Raw genomic sequence first — 15,451 nt, 5'->3', positions numbered from 1 at the left:
GAGAGAAGGAGGGAGGAAGGAAAAGAAGGAAGGAAGGAAGGACAGAGGAAAGAAGGAAGGAAGGAGAAAGGAAAAGAGGAAGGAAGGAAGGTAGGAGGGAGGATGGAAGACAAGAAGGACAGAGGAAAGAACTTCCTTCTTCGGAGGAACAGTCAAACAGACGGGGTCAATTTGACCCGGGAGGCCGACAGGAAGTAAACTTGTCATGTGCAGGAAGTTAAACTGACTAGTGAGGCACGTTTCCTCCAGACGGAGAGAAATCAGAAAAAAAAAAGTTAAAGAGAAAAACTACAAGAGAAAGAAAAACATAAATCACGTGATTGGTTTAAGAATCCCCAAAAAATCATTTCTGTATCAGTTTCTATTAGTAGAGGAAGTTCGCTCTCCACTTCCTGTTGATTTGATCCGTTGGGGGGGGGGGGGGGGGATAAGGCGAAGTGTCTCTTGTCCTCTGGTCCTGCAGTCACTTCCTCTTCCTGTCCACCTGCAATCATCCAAAGATCCATCGAAGATCCGAAGCTCCGAAGCTGCTGGTTGGTTTTATCCCCAGTTATAGAAATAGATCTTCTGCCAGGAGGGAAGATAATCCATCAGAGGACCTGAGACAGGAAACACAGACGGGAAGGAAGTCAGCGTCAGTGTTTTATGATTGGAAATGATTAGGAAGGAAGGAAGAAAGGAGGAAGGAAGGGAGGGAGGAAGGGGGATGGAGGAAGGAAGGAGGGAGGAAGGGAGGCAGGGAGGAAAAGAGGAAGGGAGGGAGGAAGGAAGGAAGGAAAGGTAGGAGGGAGGAAGGGAAGGTAGGAGGGAGGGAGGAAGGGAGGGAGGGAGGGAGGGAGGAAGGAAGGAGGAAGGAAGAAGGAAGGAAAGAAGGAAGGAAGGAAGAAGGGAGGGGAAAGAAGGATGGAAGGACGGTAGCACGGAGGAAGGAAGGGAGGAAGGATGAAAGAGGAGGAGGAGGAAGAAGGAAGGAAAGGAAGCGAGGGAGGAAGAAGGAAGGAAAGGAGGAGGGAGGAAGGAAGGAAAGAAGGAACGAAGGAGGAAGGAAAGGAGGGAGGAAGGAAGGAAGGAAGGAAGGAAGGGGGATGGAGGAAAGAAAGAAGGAAGGGAGGAAGGAAGGAAAAGAGGGAGGAAGGGGGGAGGGAGGGAGGAAAAAAGGAAGGAAGGAAGGAAGGAAGGGGGAGGGAGGGAGGAAAGAAGGAAGGAAGGAAGGAAGGAAGGAAGGAAAGAAAGGAGGTAGGAAGGGAAGGAAGGAAAGAAGGAGGGAGGGAGGAGGGAAGAAAGAAAGGATGGAAGGAATAAAGGGGGATGGAGTAAAGGGTTAAAATCTAAAAATCTAACCCTAAAAAAGTGGAGACAATGAAACAAACTTACGAGCAACGAGGCCGACTCCTGGAACGTGATCGGCCAGAAGTCGGAGCAGGAAGAGAATCTTTTCCCTGCAGACGAAGGAACAATCACAGCTGTTAGACAACACTCATTAAATAATAATAATAATTAAAGCTGCAAGCAGCGATGAATGGGCCCTTGCCCCCCCTGTAAAAAACGGGCAGCCATCGGCCCATTATTGATCGGCCCACCGGGAGAACACACCATGTTTGTCACGTAAGGCTGACTTCCTGTGTCCAGTCGGTGGCGCTATGACTAAAAGACTATCATGAGACATTTGGTGCAGATTGGAGCAGGTCTGTTAAAGTTACAGCTACTTCCTGCTTCATGGTGAGGGTTAGGGTTAGATTTTAATAACTTATCATCACAAAGGTTTTAAGATGACACTGACTGAATTTGGGTTAATTAACCCTCCTGTTGTCCTCAGTCAAGGAAAGGAGGAAGGAAGGAGGGAAGGAAGGAAAGAAGGACAGAAGGAAGGGAGGAAGGAAAGGAAGGAAGGAAAGAAGGACAGAAGGAAAGAGGGAGAAAAGGAAGGAAGGGAGGAAAAAAGAAGGAGGGAGGGTGGGGAGGAAGGAAAAAGAGAAGGATGGAGGGAGGAAGGTAGGACGGAAGGAAGGAAGGAAGGAAGGAAGGAAGGAAAGAAAAAAAGGACAGGAGGAAGGAAGGAAGGAAAGAAAAAAGGACAGGAGGAAGGAAGGAAGGAAGGAAAGAAAAAAGGACAGGAGGAAGGAAGGAAGGAAGGAAGGAAGGAACAGTCAAAACAGACAGGGTCAATTTGACCCGGGAGGACGACAGGAATAACTTTTATGAGCTTTTCTCCACAATTTTCTGACTTTTTTACATGTTTATTAATTATCTGACTAAATAATTAATTGATTAATTGAAGTTTTAATTGACTAATTAATCAAATAGCTAAATTCTACATTAATTTCAGCTCCAATAATGAAACTAGAAGTGGTTCATTTTGCTGCCTGTTAATGTTAATTGTTAATTGGAGCAATAATTAAATAGATGATCTCCTCTTGAATGCAATAATCTGAATGGACAGACACTTACTCTCTGCTCTCTCCTCTCCTTCCTCTCTCCTCCTCTTCCTCTCCTTCCTCTCTCTCCTCTCCTTCTCTTCCTCTCTCTCTCCTCCTCTTCCTCTCTCTCTTCCCCTCTCCTCCTCTCCTCTCTCTCCTCTTCTTCCTCTCTCTCTCTCTCTCTCTCTCCCTCTCTCCCTCTCTCTCTCCTTTTCTCTCTCTCTCTCTCTCTCCCTCCTTTTCTCTCTCTCTCCCTCCTCTTCTCTCTCTCCTCTTCTCTCTCTCTCTCTCTCTCTCTCCCTCTCTCTCGGCAGATGTTCTCCCACTCTGAGTCTGGTTCTGAGGGTTCTTCCTGTTAAAAGGGAGTTTTTTCTCTCCACTGTTGCTCACGTGGGAATGTTGGGTCTCTTTAAAGTTAAAACTTAAAGTTGTGATTTGGTGATATACAAATAAAGATTGATTGATTGACACTTACTCGGAGTATTTGTCGTAGAAAGGTGAGCGGAGGAGGTAGTACAGCAGAAGGAACGTCCTCCTCCTCATCTCCGTCCGCTCCCATCGGTTGCCGAACTTTTTATCGCTGAGCACGGCGAAGCTGGAAGAACAGGAAAGAGAAAAATAATCACTTCACTTCATCTTCAAAAACACTTTTACTGTCACAGTGGCTGCCGACGTTCTGTGGAAGAGATAACAATACGTCTTCTTATCTGTGATATACTGTTTTCACTGACATCGTAAAGTCTCACGCTCACTCGACGACGTCTGATAGAAATCTCTTAAAAACACACAAACATGCCGTGAATGTGCCGGAGCCGCCCTCAGCTTCGTTATCAGCAGCATCCACTCAGTTATTTACAACACTCCTAAAACTCTTATCTACCATTCATCTTCCTATAGATAGTTACACTCCTTTCTAAACACAATTAGAGCGGAAATAATAATAATCTTTATTTATATTCAGTTATCCGGAGGGAGCTCGGAGTAGACCCGCTGCTCCTCCGTGTCAAGAGGAGCCAGATGAGGTGGTTCGGGCATCTAATCAGGATGCCTCCCGGACGCCTCCCTGGTGAGGTGTTCAGGGCACGTCCCACCGGTAGGAGACCCCGAGGAAGACCCAGGACACGCTGGAGAGACTATGTCTCTCGGCTGGCCTGGGAACGCCTCGGGGTCCCCCTGGAAGAGCTGGACGAAGTGGCTGGGGAGAGGGAAGTCTGGGCTTCCTGCTTAGGCTGCTGCCCCCGCGACCCGACCCCGGATAAGCGGAAGAGGATGGATGGATGGATTTATAGAGCATTTTTCTAAACCGAATTAAAACCAACAGGTCAAACAAAGCAGCAGGATTAAAACAAGCACCTCATACAACACTTAAATTAAGACTGAGTAAAGTATAAATGGCCAAAAATCTATAAAATCTATAAAATCTACGAGGCAAGACTTGAGCAACCGGAGCAGTCGATAGAATAAATTACAGTATCGTCGGCAAAAGGGTGATTAATAAGATTCATAATCCTGTATCTATAGCAACCATAGCACAACCTGTATCTATAGTAACCATAGAACAACCCGTATCTATAGCAACCATAGAACAACCTGTATCTATAGCAACCATAGAACAACCTGTATCTATAGCAACCATAGCACAACCTGTATCTATAACAACCGTAGAGCAACCTGTATCTATAGCAACCATAGAGCAACCTGTATCTATAGCAACCATAGAGCAACCTGTATCTATAGCAACCATAAAACAACCTGTATCTATAGCAACCATAAAACAACCCGTATCTATAGCAACCATAGAACACCCTGTATCTGTAGCGACCATAGAACAACCTGTATCCATAGCAACCATAGAACAACCCGTAGCTATAGCAACCATAGAACAACCTGTATCTATAGCAACCATAGAGCAGCCTGTATCTATAGCAACCATAGAACAACCTGTATCTATAGCAACCATAGAACAACCTGTATCTATAGCAACCATAGAACAACCTGTATCTGTAGCAACCATAGCACAACCTGTATCTATAGCAACCATAGAGCAACCCGTATCTATAGCAACCATAGAGCAACCTGTATCTATAGCAACCATAGAACAACCTGTATCTATAGCAACCATAGAGCAACCTGTATCTATAGCAACCATAGAACAACCTGTTTCTATAGCAACCATAGAACAACCTGTATCTATAGCAAACATAACACAATCTGATGGTCTGTCTGTGCATTACATTCCTCATACAAGTGGTAAAGATTGAGCTAAAAGTTAAATGGGTTCAATAGATTTTAGTTTTTGACCAGATATCGTGACACAAAGTGACTTCTACTAAACGGCTGAGCAGACATAGAAAGGGTTTAAGGGTTCTTGGTTGGTAATGGTGCTGTAATGTTTTAAATGATACCCAGCTCTAGACATGGGTCAACATTTAAACCCACAAATAAAAGTATAAAAGCCTTCAGAAAACACATTAACTCAGTAATATCAAGAGTGAGGAACAACTGAACTGTGTCGTATGCACTAAAGAGGAAAGGAGCCTACGTATCAGAGTATATAAGAAACTCTTTGACTAGGACTCATCATAACTCTTCACTACTGAGCTGATAATGTACCAACTAGTGTCCAGGCCCAAGAGAAGGAGCACAAACACCTTTAAATGTTGTGTGCACTCCATCTGGACCTTTGTGGAAGAACAACAACTCAACAGGAAGTGAAGAAAAGAAGAATAAAAGCAACAGTATGGTCGTTCCTCACACGTGTGGAGTAACTGAGAAACTCAACGAACCCGACAGCAAACCGAGACAGTGACTGGTCCTCACACACCCAAAATGAGACAAGAGGTTCAGTCTAGTGTGACAACCCATCAAACCTTATTTATACAGCACCTTTTGTACGGATTCAAAGTGTTTCACAGCTGATTGACAAGCTGATAATAAGACCGAGGACAGAGTGCAGAGAGAAGAGAACAAAAAACAACAAACAACCTGAGACCAAAGAGACCGACGCACGCAAGAGAAAATAAGAATTATAAAAATGTAGGAAGAGAATAAGAGAGAAAACTTTATTAAATATAAGAGTGAAACGAGGTTAAAAGTGACTAAAAAGACAAAATATATAAAACGCTATTAACCCTTTATTGGGCAAATAATCATATTTGGTAACTTCTGTAAATATCCCCAAATATCCTTCCTTCCTTCCTGCCTTCTTTCCTTCCCTTCCTCTTTTCCTTTCTCCCTCCCTTGTTCCTTATTTCCTCCATCCTTCCTTCCATCTGTCTTTCCTCCCTCCCTCCTTCTCTCCTCCCTTCCTTCTTTCCTTCCTCCACCTTCCTTTCTTCTTCCTTCCTTCCTTCTTCCCTTCCTCCCTCCCTCCTTCTCTCTTTCTTTCCTCCCCCACCTTCCTTTCTTCCTTCTTTCCTCTGTCATTCCTTCCTTTCCTTCCTCCCTTCCTTTCAATGAGTGTCCTATAAAGGGTTAATAAAATAAAGTAGAATAGTATTTTAAAACCTCAAAACATAAATTAAATATAGAATAAAAAGACTATAAACCATTCTTAACCCTTAAACAGATAACGTGCACCAGGAGATACAGACTCTTTAACCTTCCTGTTGTCCTCCCGGGTCCTTCCTCTGTCCTTCCTTCCTTCCTTCCTTCCTTCCTTCCTTCATCTGTCCTTCCTTCCTTCCTTCCTTCCTTCCTTCGTCTGTCCGTCCTTCCTTCCTTCCTTCCTTCCTTCATCTGTCCTTCCTTCCTTCCTTCCTTCCTTCCTCAGACCTAAGTTCAGCTGTTAGGGTAAATGTTCCCTCCTTCTGTCCTTTCTTCCTTCCTTCATCTGTCCTTCCTTCCTTCCTTCTTCCTCCCTCCCTTCCTTCCCTTCCTCCCTCCTTTCCTTCCTTCTTCCCTCCTTTCCTTCCTACCTTCCTTCCTTCCTCCCTCCTTCCTTTCCTTCCTTCTTCCTCCCTTCCTTCCCTTCCTCCCTCCTTTCCTTCCTTCTTCCCTCCTTTCCTTCCTTCTTCCTCCCTTCCTTCCTACCTTCCTTCCTTCCTCCCTCCTTCCTTTCCTTCCTTCTTCCTCCCTTGCTTCCCTTCCTTCCTCCTTTCCTTCATTCCTTCCTTACTTGAGGTGCAAATGACATAACTACCAAGGTCTGTTTAAGGGTTAATCAAAAGCCAGACTGAAAGGATCTATAATAAAAATCTAATATAGAATAAAATAAATGAGAATAAGAAAAATAAATTATTAAAAGTGAAATTAATGCATCTACTGTATAATTAGAAGCGATGGGTGTGTGTCACCTGGAGAGTTCGAGGACTCCGGAGACGAGCCACGGCTTCCAGGACTGTTTCCCACACAGTCCGAGACAGAGTACTGAGGTCAGGAAGGTTTCTGTTAAGGTTCAAAGCTTTGGATTGAAAAATATAAAGTAATAAAATGATAAAAATAAAAACCTAAAACACTTAAATGAGCTTTAATGAGTCAGAAGGTTTCATTTAAATATGATGATTCATCACGTGGTTGCAGTTTGGTTATTTTTTGGGGGGAAGTGAACTCATCTTAACCTTCCTGTCTGTTTTTACTGTTCGTTCCTTCCTTCCTTCCTCTTTTCCTCCCTCCTTCCTTCATTCCTTCCTTCCTCTTTCCTCCTTCCTCCCTCCCTCCCTCCTTCCTTCCTTCCTTTCCTTCCTTCTCTCTTTCTTTCCCCCCGCACTTCTGTACTCTGTCCTTCCTTCCTTTCTTCTCTTTCTTTCCTCCCCCCTACCTTCTTTACTCTGTCCTTCTTTCCTTCCTTCCTCTTTTCCTTTCTCCCTCCCGTCTTTCCTTTCCTCCCTTCCTCCCTCCTTTCTTCCTTCCTGCCTCCCTCCCTCCCTCCCTCCCTCCTTTCTTCCTTCCTTTCCTTCCCCCCTTCCTCCTTTCCTCCCTTCCTCCCTCCTTTCCTTCTTTGACTCAAGGACAACAGGAGGGTTAAATGAAAATATATATTTTATATATATATATATATAAATATATATATATATTTTTAGGGGTATCCATATTATATATTTTCTCTCAGCTCACATAAAGGAATCACAGCCGTCCATCAGTGTCGACAGAGTGACTCACAGCTCCATCTAGTGTTCAGCGGCGGTACTGCAACAAAGGCAAGGCAGCTTTACAATGGGAACTCAATGTGCTTTACATAAAACAAACATTTAACTGTAAGAACTGGAAACAAAAAACATAAAAACATAAAAAAATGCAATTTGAGAAATAAAAATAAAACCCAAACATTAAAACATACAATTAAAACCTCAATTAGTGCAGAGTCAGAGGAGTCTGTCAGTTTAGATTATTTTTCTTTTTTCTTTTTTTCTCTCTCCTTGTAAAGCATCCTTAGGTTTGTGAAAGGCGCTAAATAAATGTAACTTTTTAATAATTTTAATAATTATTATTATTATTATTATGATGATTACAGCATGCTGATGAGCTGCAGCTGAATGTCACATCGTTCTCATGCATCATATAATCGGCATGTTGTTGCTCGGCAGGTTTAATTATAGCTCAGAGAGAGTTTTACTTTAGTGAGAACATGAAGACAAAGAACCGCTGCTGAGAAACAACAAACTAAAGTATGAGAAAACATTTTCACCTGATCAGCCTTTAATAATCCTGATTACATTATAGGGAACATTTAGAGTTGATTGCTCCTTTAATATCACTGATACTGTAGAGCAGAGGGGGTCAAATATGAGGCCCGTGGGACAGAAAGGGCGGCTGAGGGGTCCAATCCGGCCCACTTTCCTTCCTTTCGCCCTATCTCCTTTTTCTTTCTTTCTTCCTTCCTCCCTTTCTTCTATCCTTCCTTCCTTTATCTTTCTTTCCTTCCATCCTTCCTTCCATCCTGTCTCCTTTTCCTTCCTTTCATCTTTTCTTCCTATCTTCTTTTCCTTCCTTTTTCTTTCTCTCTTTCTCTCCTCCCTCCCTTCCTCCCTTCCTTCCTTCCTTCCTTTCAGTCTTCTTTTTCTTCTCTTTCTTTTTTCTTTCTTTCTTCCATCCATCCTTCCTTCCTTCCTGTCTCCTTTTCCTTCCTTCCATCTTTTCTTCCTGACTTCTTTTCCTTCCTTTTTCTTTCTTTCTTCCATCCTTCCTTCCTTTAGGTCGTCTTTTCCTCCCTTCCTTCCATCTTTCCTTCCTATCTTTCTTTCTTTCCTTCCTTTTTCTTTCTTTCTCTCTTTCTCTCTCTCCCCTTCCTTCCTTCCTTCCTTTCCTTCTTCCCTCCATCCTTTTACTAGTTCGGCCCACATCAGATCATATTTGTCTGTATGTTGCCTTTGATTGAAACAGGAAGTACTGTAGTGACTTTTAAAAAGTGAAGGATACAGTGAACGAGCGGCCGTCCGATGTTGATGGACTCTGCGATGGTTTCCTGGAGGCCGAGGTGAGTCGGTTTGCTGTGGAGCCGCTCCTCCTTTAAGCTGCTCCTCGTCTTCCTCTGACTTGGTGCTCCCCACAGCCGGGACTGCAGGGAGGGAGCTGCAGCGTCATAGAGAAGAAGAGGAGGAGGAAGAGGAGGAGGAGGAGGAAGAGGAGGGGGAGGAGGAGGAGGAAGAAGTGAGGATGGATAATATACAGAGTCTGTCTTAACCAGGTGGGGAGTTCTGGTCCTCTGAAATGAAGCCAACCAGGAAGTAACTTAGAGCTGCATTCTATCAAAAGGCCACCAGGGGGCGACCGTCTCTATACAAGTCAATGGAGAATTCACCAACTTCTCACTTGATTTCTAACCTCAGTAAACGTTTTCAAAATGTGTTTATGGTCTCAATCGCTAGTTTAAAGCCTTCTTCAATGCAGTATGATGTTCATTTGGGACATTTTGGCCTCCCTGATTTTATATGTGACGATAAAGCAGGGTATGCATTAGGGCGTGGCTACGTCCTGATTGACAGGTTGATTGACCAATGTCCTCGAGATCCAGCCCTTGAAACCATAGCAACCTCCCCGCTCCGCCCATGTCCCCGTCTCATGCCCATATAAGTAGAATCCATATTTTTATTTTTCCCAGCATGCACCTGAAATTTTCAAGATGGCGCTGCCTAGATTAGAAACTATTGGCTTCCAAGCAGCAGTCCACAAACCAATGGGTGACGTCACGGATGTTACGTCCATTTCTTTTATACAGTCTATGGTCGTAACTCAGGATCACCTCAAGATTGTTTTAAATAGTTTCAATTAGTGTCATAATTTACAGCTGGGCTTTTTTTTACTATAACATGTCAAAATGTCTCATTAACAGTAGAGACGTTGCTCAGTGTGGTTTTTATTTAAACTATAATAACTCTGAATGTGTGAGCTCTGAGTCTTACTGCTGCCGAGCTGCCTGATGACTCGTCCTGACCTCTGACCCACAAAGCAGCTTTCATCTTGCTCCGTCTCGTCTTCATCTGTGGAGAAAAAGGAAGTTAACACAGTCAAATCTCTTCCTCCTCAATTTCCCTCCTCCTCTTCCCTCTCCTCATGTCCTCCTCTTCTTCCTGCTCTCTTCCTCCTCCTTCTTCGTCCTTTTCCTCCTCCTCCCTTCCCCCTCCTCCTCTCTTCTCCTCCTCCTCCTCCTCATCCCTTTCTCCTACTCCTCCTCCTCTTCCTCATCTTCTGTCCTCCTCCTTCACCTTCTCCTCCTCTCTTCATCCTCCTCTTCCTTCATCCTCCTTTCTTCTCCTCTGTCCTCCTCTTCTCTTTCTCCTCCTCCTCTTTCCCCCTCCTTCTTCCTCCTCCTCCCTTCCTCCTACTTCTCCTCTTCTCTTCTCCTTCTCCTCTACTTCCTCCTCTCTTCTCCTCCTCCTCTACTTCCTCCTCTCTTCTTCTCCTCCTCTTCCATCTCCCCCTTCCCTTCCTCCTTCTCCTCTCTTCTCCTTCTTCTCTCTCCTCCTTCTCCTTCTCCTTCTCCTCCTCCTCTTCCATCTCCCCCTCCCTTCCTCCTTCTCCTCTCTTCTCCTTCTTCTCTCTCCTCCTCCCCCTTCTCCTCCTCCTCTTCCATCTCCCCCTCCTTTCCTCCTTCTCCTCCACCATTTTATTTTGAAGGGGAGACAAAGATGAAAATCACTGACCTTCCCCGCTGAAGTCTGCTCCTCTGTCCAGCGGGATTATGGGAGGTGAAGTCTGGATGCCAGATTTGTACCACAGAAGAAGCACGATGCGGAAAATGGCCCTGATGATGAGAGTGAGAAGAGAAGAAGAGAGGAGGAGGAGAGAGGAGGAGAAAGAGGAGAGGAGGAGAAAGAGGAAGGATGAGATTCTTCTCTTTCTTTACTTCAACACTTTATTACACAGTGCAGTTTAGTGGAGGAGGAGGAAAAGGAGGAGGAGGACGAGAGGAGGAGGAGAAGAGGAAAGAGGAGGAGGAGGAGGAGGAGAAGAAAGGAGGAGGAAGAGAGGAGGAGGAGAAGGAGAAGGGAGGATGAGGAAGAGGATGAGGAGGAGAAGAGAGGAGAAGAGAGGAGAAGAGAGGAGGTAGAGGAGGACAGAAGAGGAATAGGAGAGGAGGAAGAAGAGGAAGAGGAGGAGGAGGAGGAGAAGAAGGAGAGGAGACGAGGAGGAGGAGGTGGAAGGAGTCATACTTGAAAATCTGGAGGAGGAGAAGAGAGGAGGTAGAGGACAGAGGAGGAAAGAGGAGGAGTAGGAGGAGGAGAAGAGAGGAGGAAGAAGAGGAGAAGGAGGAGGAAGAGTAGGAGGAAGGGAGGAGGAGGAGGAGGAGAAGAGGAGGAAGAAGAGGACAGAAGAGGAGGAGATGGAGGAGGAGAAGAAAGAGGAAGGAGAAAGAGGACAAAGGAGGAGGAAAGAGGAGGGCGAGGAGGAAGAGGAAGAGAAGGAAAATGGAGCAGGAGAGGAGGAAGAGAGGAAGAAGAGGAGGAAGAGAGGAGAAGGAGGAGAAGGAGGAGGAGGAGTAGGAGGAGTAGGAGGAGTAGGAGGAGTCATACTTGAAGATCTGGATGAGTCCTATGACCATCCAGCGGCCGGTGTCTCCCCACAGCTTGCAGGATCCCATCTCCAGAAACACCTCCACGTACTCCAGAACAGAGAGCCATGTGAGGAGCCTCTGCTGGGAGACAGACTACACACACACACACACACACACACACACACACACACACACACACACACACACACACACACACACACACACAGTCAGACACACAGTCACACACACACACACACACACACACACACACACACACACACACACACACACACACACAGTCAGTCAGACACACACAGTCAGACACACACACACACACAGTAACACAGTCACACACACAGACACACACACACATACGCATACGCACACATACACATACACACACACACACACACACAGACACAGTCAGACACACACAGTCAGACACACACACACAGTCAGACACACACACACACAGACACACACACACACAGACACAGTCAGACACACACAGTCAGACACACACACACAGTCAGACACACACACACACACACACACACACACACACACACACAGACACACACACACAGTCAGACACACACACACAGTCAGACACACACACACACACACACACACACACACACATACAGTCACACACGCGCACAGTCACACACACATACACACACACAAACAGTCACACACACACACACACAGTCAGACACACACACACACAGTCAGACACACACACACACACACACACACAGAGTCAGACACACACACACACACATATATATACACACACACACACACACACACACACACACACACAGAGTCAGACACACGCACACACACACACACACACACACACGCACGCACGCATGCACGCATGCACGCATGCACACACACACACACACAGAGTCAGACACACACAGTCAGTCAGTCAGACACACACAGTCACACACACACACACACACACACACAGTCACACACACACACACACACACACACACACACACACACACACACACAATAAACTCTCAGTTTCCTTCACCATCTAAACATTAATAAAAGGATAATTTATGTGTGTGTGTGTGTGTGTGTGTGTGTGTGTGTGTGTGTGTGTGTGACTGTGTGTGTGTGTCTGTGACTGTGTGTGTGTGGCTGTGTGGCTGTGTGTGTGTGTGTTTTCCAGTAGCAGCTCACCACATGCAGAGCACATCTCAGCCCTTTACGCAGAATACTGTCATTAAACAGCACCAGCAGGTTGGAGGCAGAGTATACTGGGAAGAAGAGAGAGAAAAGAAGAGTCATCATTAACTTTAAATTAATTAATCTGTTATTTAAAATAGAGATAATGAATCATTCTCATTATTACTACTAGTGTAAAAACCTTTAACTCACCCAGTTCAGATATTTCATGAGATTCAGCAAAACGCCCTGAAAAACAAAACATCCTTTATTTAAGTTAAAGTACTAAAACAGCAACTTTATTACAGTAAAAGTACATATGTGGATCAGTTCAAGATGTATGGACAGAAAATATATTGCTACACACACACACACACACACACACACACACACACACACACACACACACACACACACACACACACACACACACACACACACACACACACACACACACACCATCAGCCCAAATGTGAAGACAGACTCAAAGTGAAACCTAACTTCCTTTTTTCCCTCCATCCATCCAGGACCAATAAAACTATAAAACCTTTAATACTGAAACTGAGGAGGAGGAAGAGGAGGAGGAGGAGGAAGAGAAGGAGGAAGGAGGAGAACAGAGGAGGAGGAGGAAGGAGGACAGAGGAGAAGAGAGGAGGAGGAGGCGGAAAGGAGGAAGGAAAGAGGAGGAGGAGGAGAATGGTTTCTTGGTGATTCTACAATGTGTTAAATACTATAAACAACCTAAATGTCAGTTATATTATAACACTGACTGACTGGTTGGGGAGGAGAGGAAGAGGAGGAGGAAGGGAGGAGGAAGAGGAGGACAGAGGAGGACTGGTTGGGGTTATTTTTTAAATCCAGAGGTTTTCTGAGTGTAACGACGCCTAAATCAGACATGTCCAAACTATCTCATAGAGGAGGAGGACCAAGAATGAGGGTTAGGGTTAGAGGAGGAGGACAGAAGAGGAGGAGGAAGAGGAGGAAGAGGGTTATTTTTTAAATCCAGTGGTTTTATGTCCAAACTATCTCATAGAGGGCCGTGTTTCCTTTCAACCAATCAGCCGTCTGAAGACTGAGATCAGCTGATTCAATGAGTCAATTCTGGTGAGTTTCTGCAGCCACATTATTATAAACCTTTATGGAGGAGTTCAGACATGCCTGGCTTAAAGTAACAAGTACCTCAAACTGTACTACAGTAAAGTAAAAGTACCTCAAACTGTACTACAGTAAAAGTACCTCAAACTGCACTACAGTAAAGTACAAGTACCTCAACTGTACTACAGTAAAGTACAAGTACCTCAACTGTACTACAGTAAAGTACAAGTACCTCAAACTCTATTACAGTAAAGTACAAGTACCTCAAACTCTACTACAGTAAAGTACAAGTACCTCAAACTCTATTACAGTAAAGTACAAGTACCTCAAACTGTATTACAGTAAAGTACAAGTACCTCAAACTCTATTACAGTAAAGTACAAGTACCTCAAACTGTACTACAGTAAAGTTAAAGTACCTCAAACTGTATCTCAAACTGTACTACAGTAAAGTAAAAGTACCTCAAACTGTACTACAGTAAAGTAAAAGTACCTCAAACTGTACTACAGTAAAAGTACCTCAAACTGCACTACAGTAAAGTACAAGTACCTCAAATTGCACTACAGTAAAGTACAAGTACCTCAACTGTACTACAGTAAAGTACAAGTACCTCAACTGTACTACAGTAAAGTAAAAGTACCTCAAACCGTACTACAGTAAAGTACAAGTACCTCAAATTGCACTACAGTAAAGTACAAGTACCTCAAATTGCACTACAGTAAAGTACAAGTACCTCAAACTGTACTACAGTAAAGTACAAGTACCTCAAACTGTACTACAGTAAAGTACAATACCTCAAACTGTACTACAGTAAAGTACAAGTACCTCAAATTGTATTACAGTGAAGTACAAGTACCTCAAACTCTATTACAGTAAAGTACAAGTACCTCAACTGTACTACAGTAAAGTAAAAGTACCTCAAACCGTACTACAGTAAAGTACAAGTACCTCAAATTGCACTACAGTAAAGTACAAGTACCTCAAATTGCACTACAGTAAAGTACAAGTACCTCAACTGTACTACAGTAAAGTAAAAGTACCTCAAACTCTACTACAGTAAAGTACAAGTACCTCAAACTCTACTACAGTAAAGTACTAGTACCTCAAACTCTACTACAGTAAAGTACAAGTACCTCAAAATGCACTACAGTAAAGTAAAAGTACCTCAAACTCTACTACAGTAAAGTACAAGTACCTCAAACTCTACTACAGTAAAAGTACAAGTACCTCAAACTCTACTACAGTAAAAGTAAAAGTACCTCAAACTGCACTTAAACACAGTATTTGAGTTAATATAACATTATATTATACGGCCTATCCCTCGCCATCCTAACCAATCAGAGAGTGTATGGCGCGTCATTCCGTCGCCATCCTAGACTAAAAAAAATTAAAAGAAAAGAAAAAAAAAGAAAAGAGGAGTGATGATAAGAGTGTAAAGGTGTGATAATGAAAGTCTAAAGGTGTGTCTCACCTGCTATGAGGTAAGACAGAGTCCTGACTGTGCTCTCCAGCTGAGCTGTGGCTGCAGGGTTCTTCTTCACATAGTCGGTGTAGCTGCTATAAACCTTCCGTAGCTTCTCGCTCAGCTCTCTAATGGGAGACATGTCGCTTTCTTATTTACTATAAAAATATATGATCAGCTTGTTTAACTTCCTCCACCTGCTCCTCCTCCTGCAAAACCAAAACAAACTTCCGACCGGATGAGCCCTTGTTTCATATCCTGCCCGTCCTCCTCCTCTCTAACGCACATTAGTTCCGCTTATTTTTGGTTCCTACTTATATAGGTTATATAATGGCTATACCTGCTTCTTTCTTTCCAAAT

General features: G+C 44.1%; 1 protein-coding gene across 1 annotated transcript; it reads right to left on the bottom strand.

The window, feature by feature from the left end:
* Nucleotides 1-249: 249 nt before the first annotated feature.
* On the bottom strand, nt 250-15,273 carry pex16 (peroxisomal biogenesis factor 16). The gene is made up of 11 exons (XM_053315144.1): nt 15,101-15,273; nt 12,748-12,783; nt 12,550-12,626; nt 11,369-11,502; nt 10,499-10,599; nt 9,758-9,835; nt 8,775-8,927; nt 6,713-6,785; nt 2,893-3,012; nt 1,375-1,439; nt 250-599 (listed from the first exon to the last, which is right to left on the bottom strand). Exons 1-11 carry the CDS (start codon nt 15,231-15,233, stop codon nt 541-543), a joined length of 1,029 nt encoding a protein of 342 aa, XP_053171119.1. The 5' UTR covers nt 15,234-15,273; the 3' UTR covers nt 250-540.
* Nucleotides 15,274-15,451: the final 178 nt, after the last annotated feature.

The sequence above is a fragment of the Scomber japonicus genome, chromosome 1, assembly GCF_027409825.1.
Source record: "Scomber japonicus isolate fScoJap1 chromosome 1, fScoJap1.pri, whole genome shotgun sequence".
Classification (NCBI taxonomy): Eukaryota; Metazoa; Chordata; class Actinopteri; order Scombriformes; family Scombridae; genus Scomber; species Scomber japonicus.
This window is presented reverse-complemented; position numbering and strand designations above follow the sequence as displayed.

Excerpts from the sequence above, each read along its gene's own strand:
- pex16 (XM_053315144.1), bottom strand. The coding sequence starts at position 15,233 with ATGTCTCCCATTAGAGAGCTGAGCGAGAAGCTACGGAAGGTTTATAGC. Across the intron at positions 8,928-9,757 it reads CATCAGGCAGCTCGGCAGCA|CTCCCTCCCTGCAGTCCCGG; the intron begins GTAAGACTCAGA and ends ATGACGCTGCAG. Across the intron at positions 6,786-8,774 it reads CGGACGGCCGCTCGTTCACT|TACTCTGTCTCGGACTGTGT; the intron begins GTATCCTTCACT and ends TCCTGACCTCAG.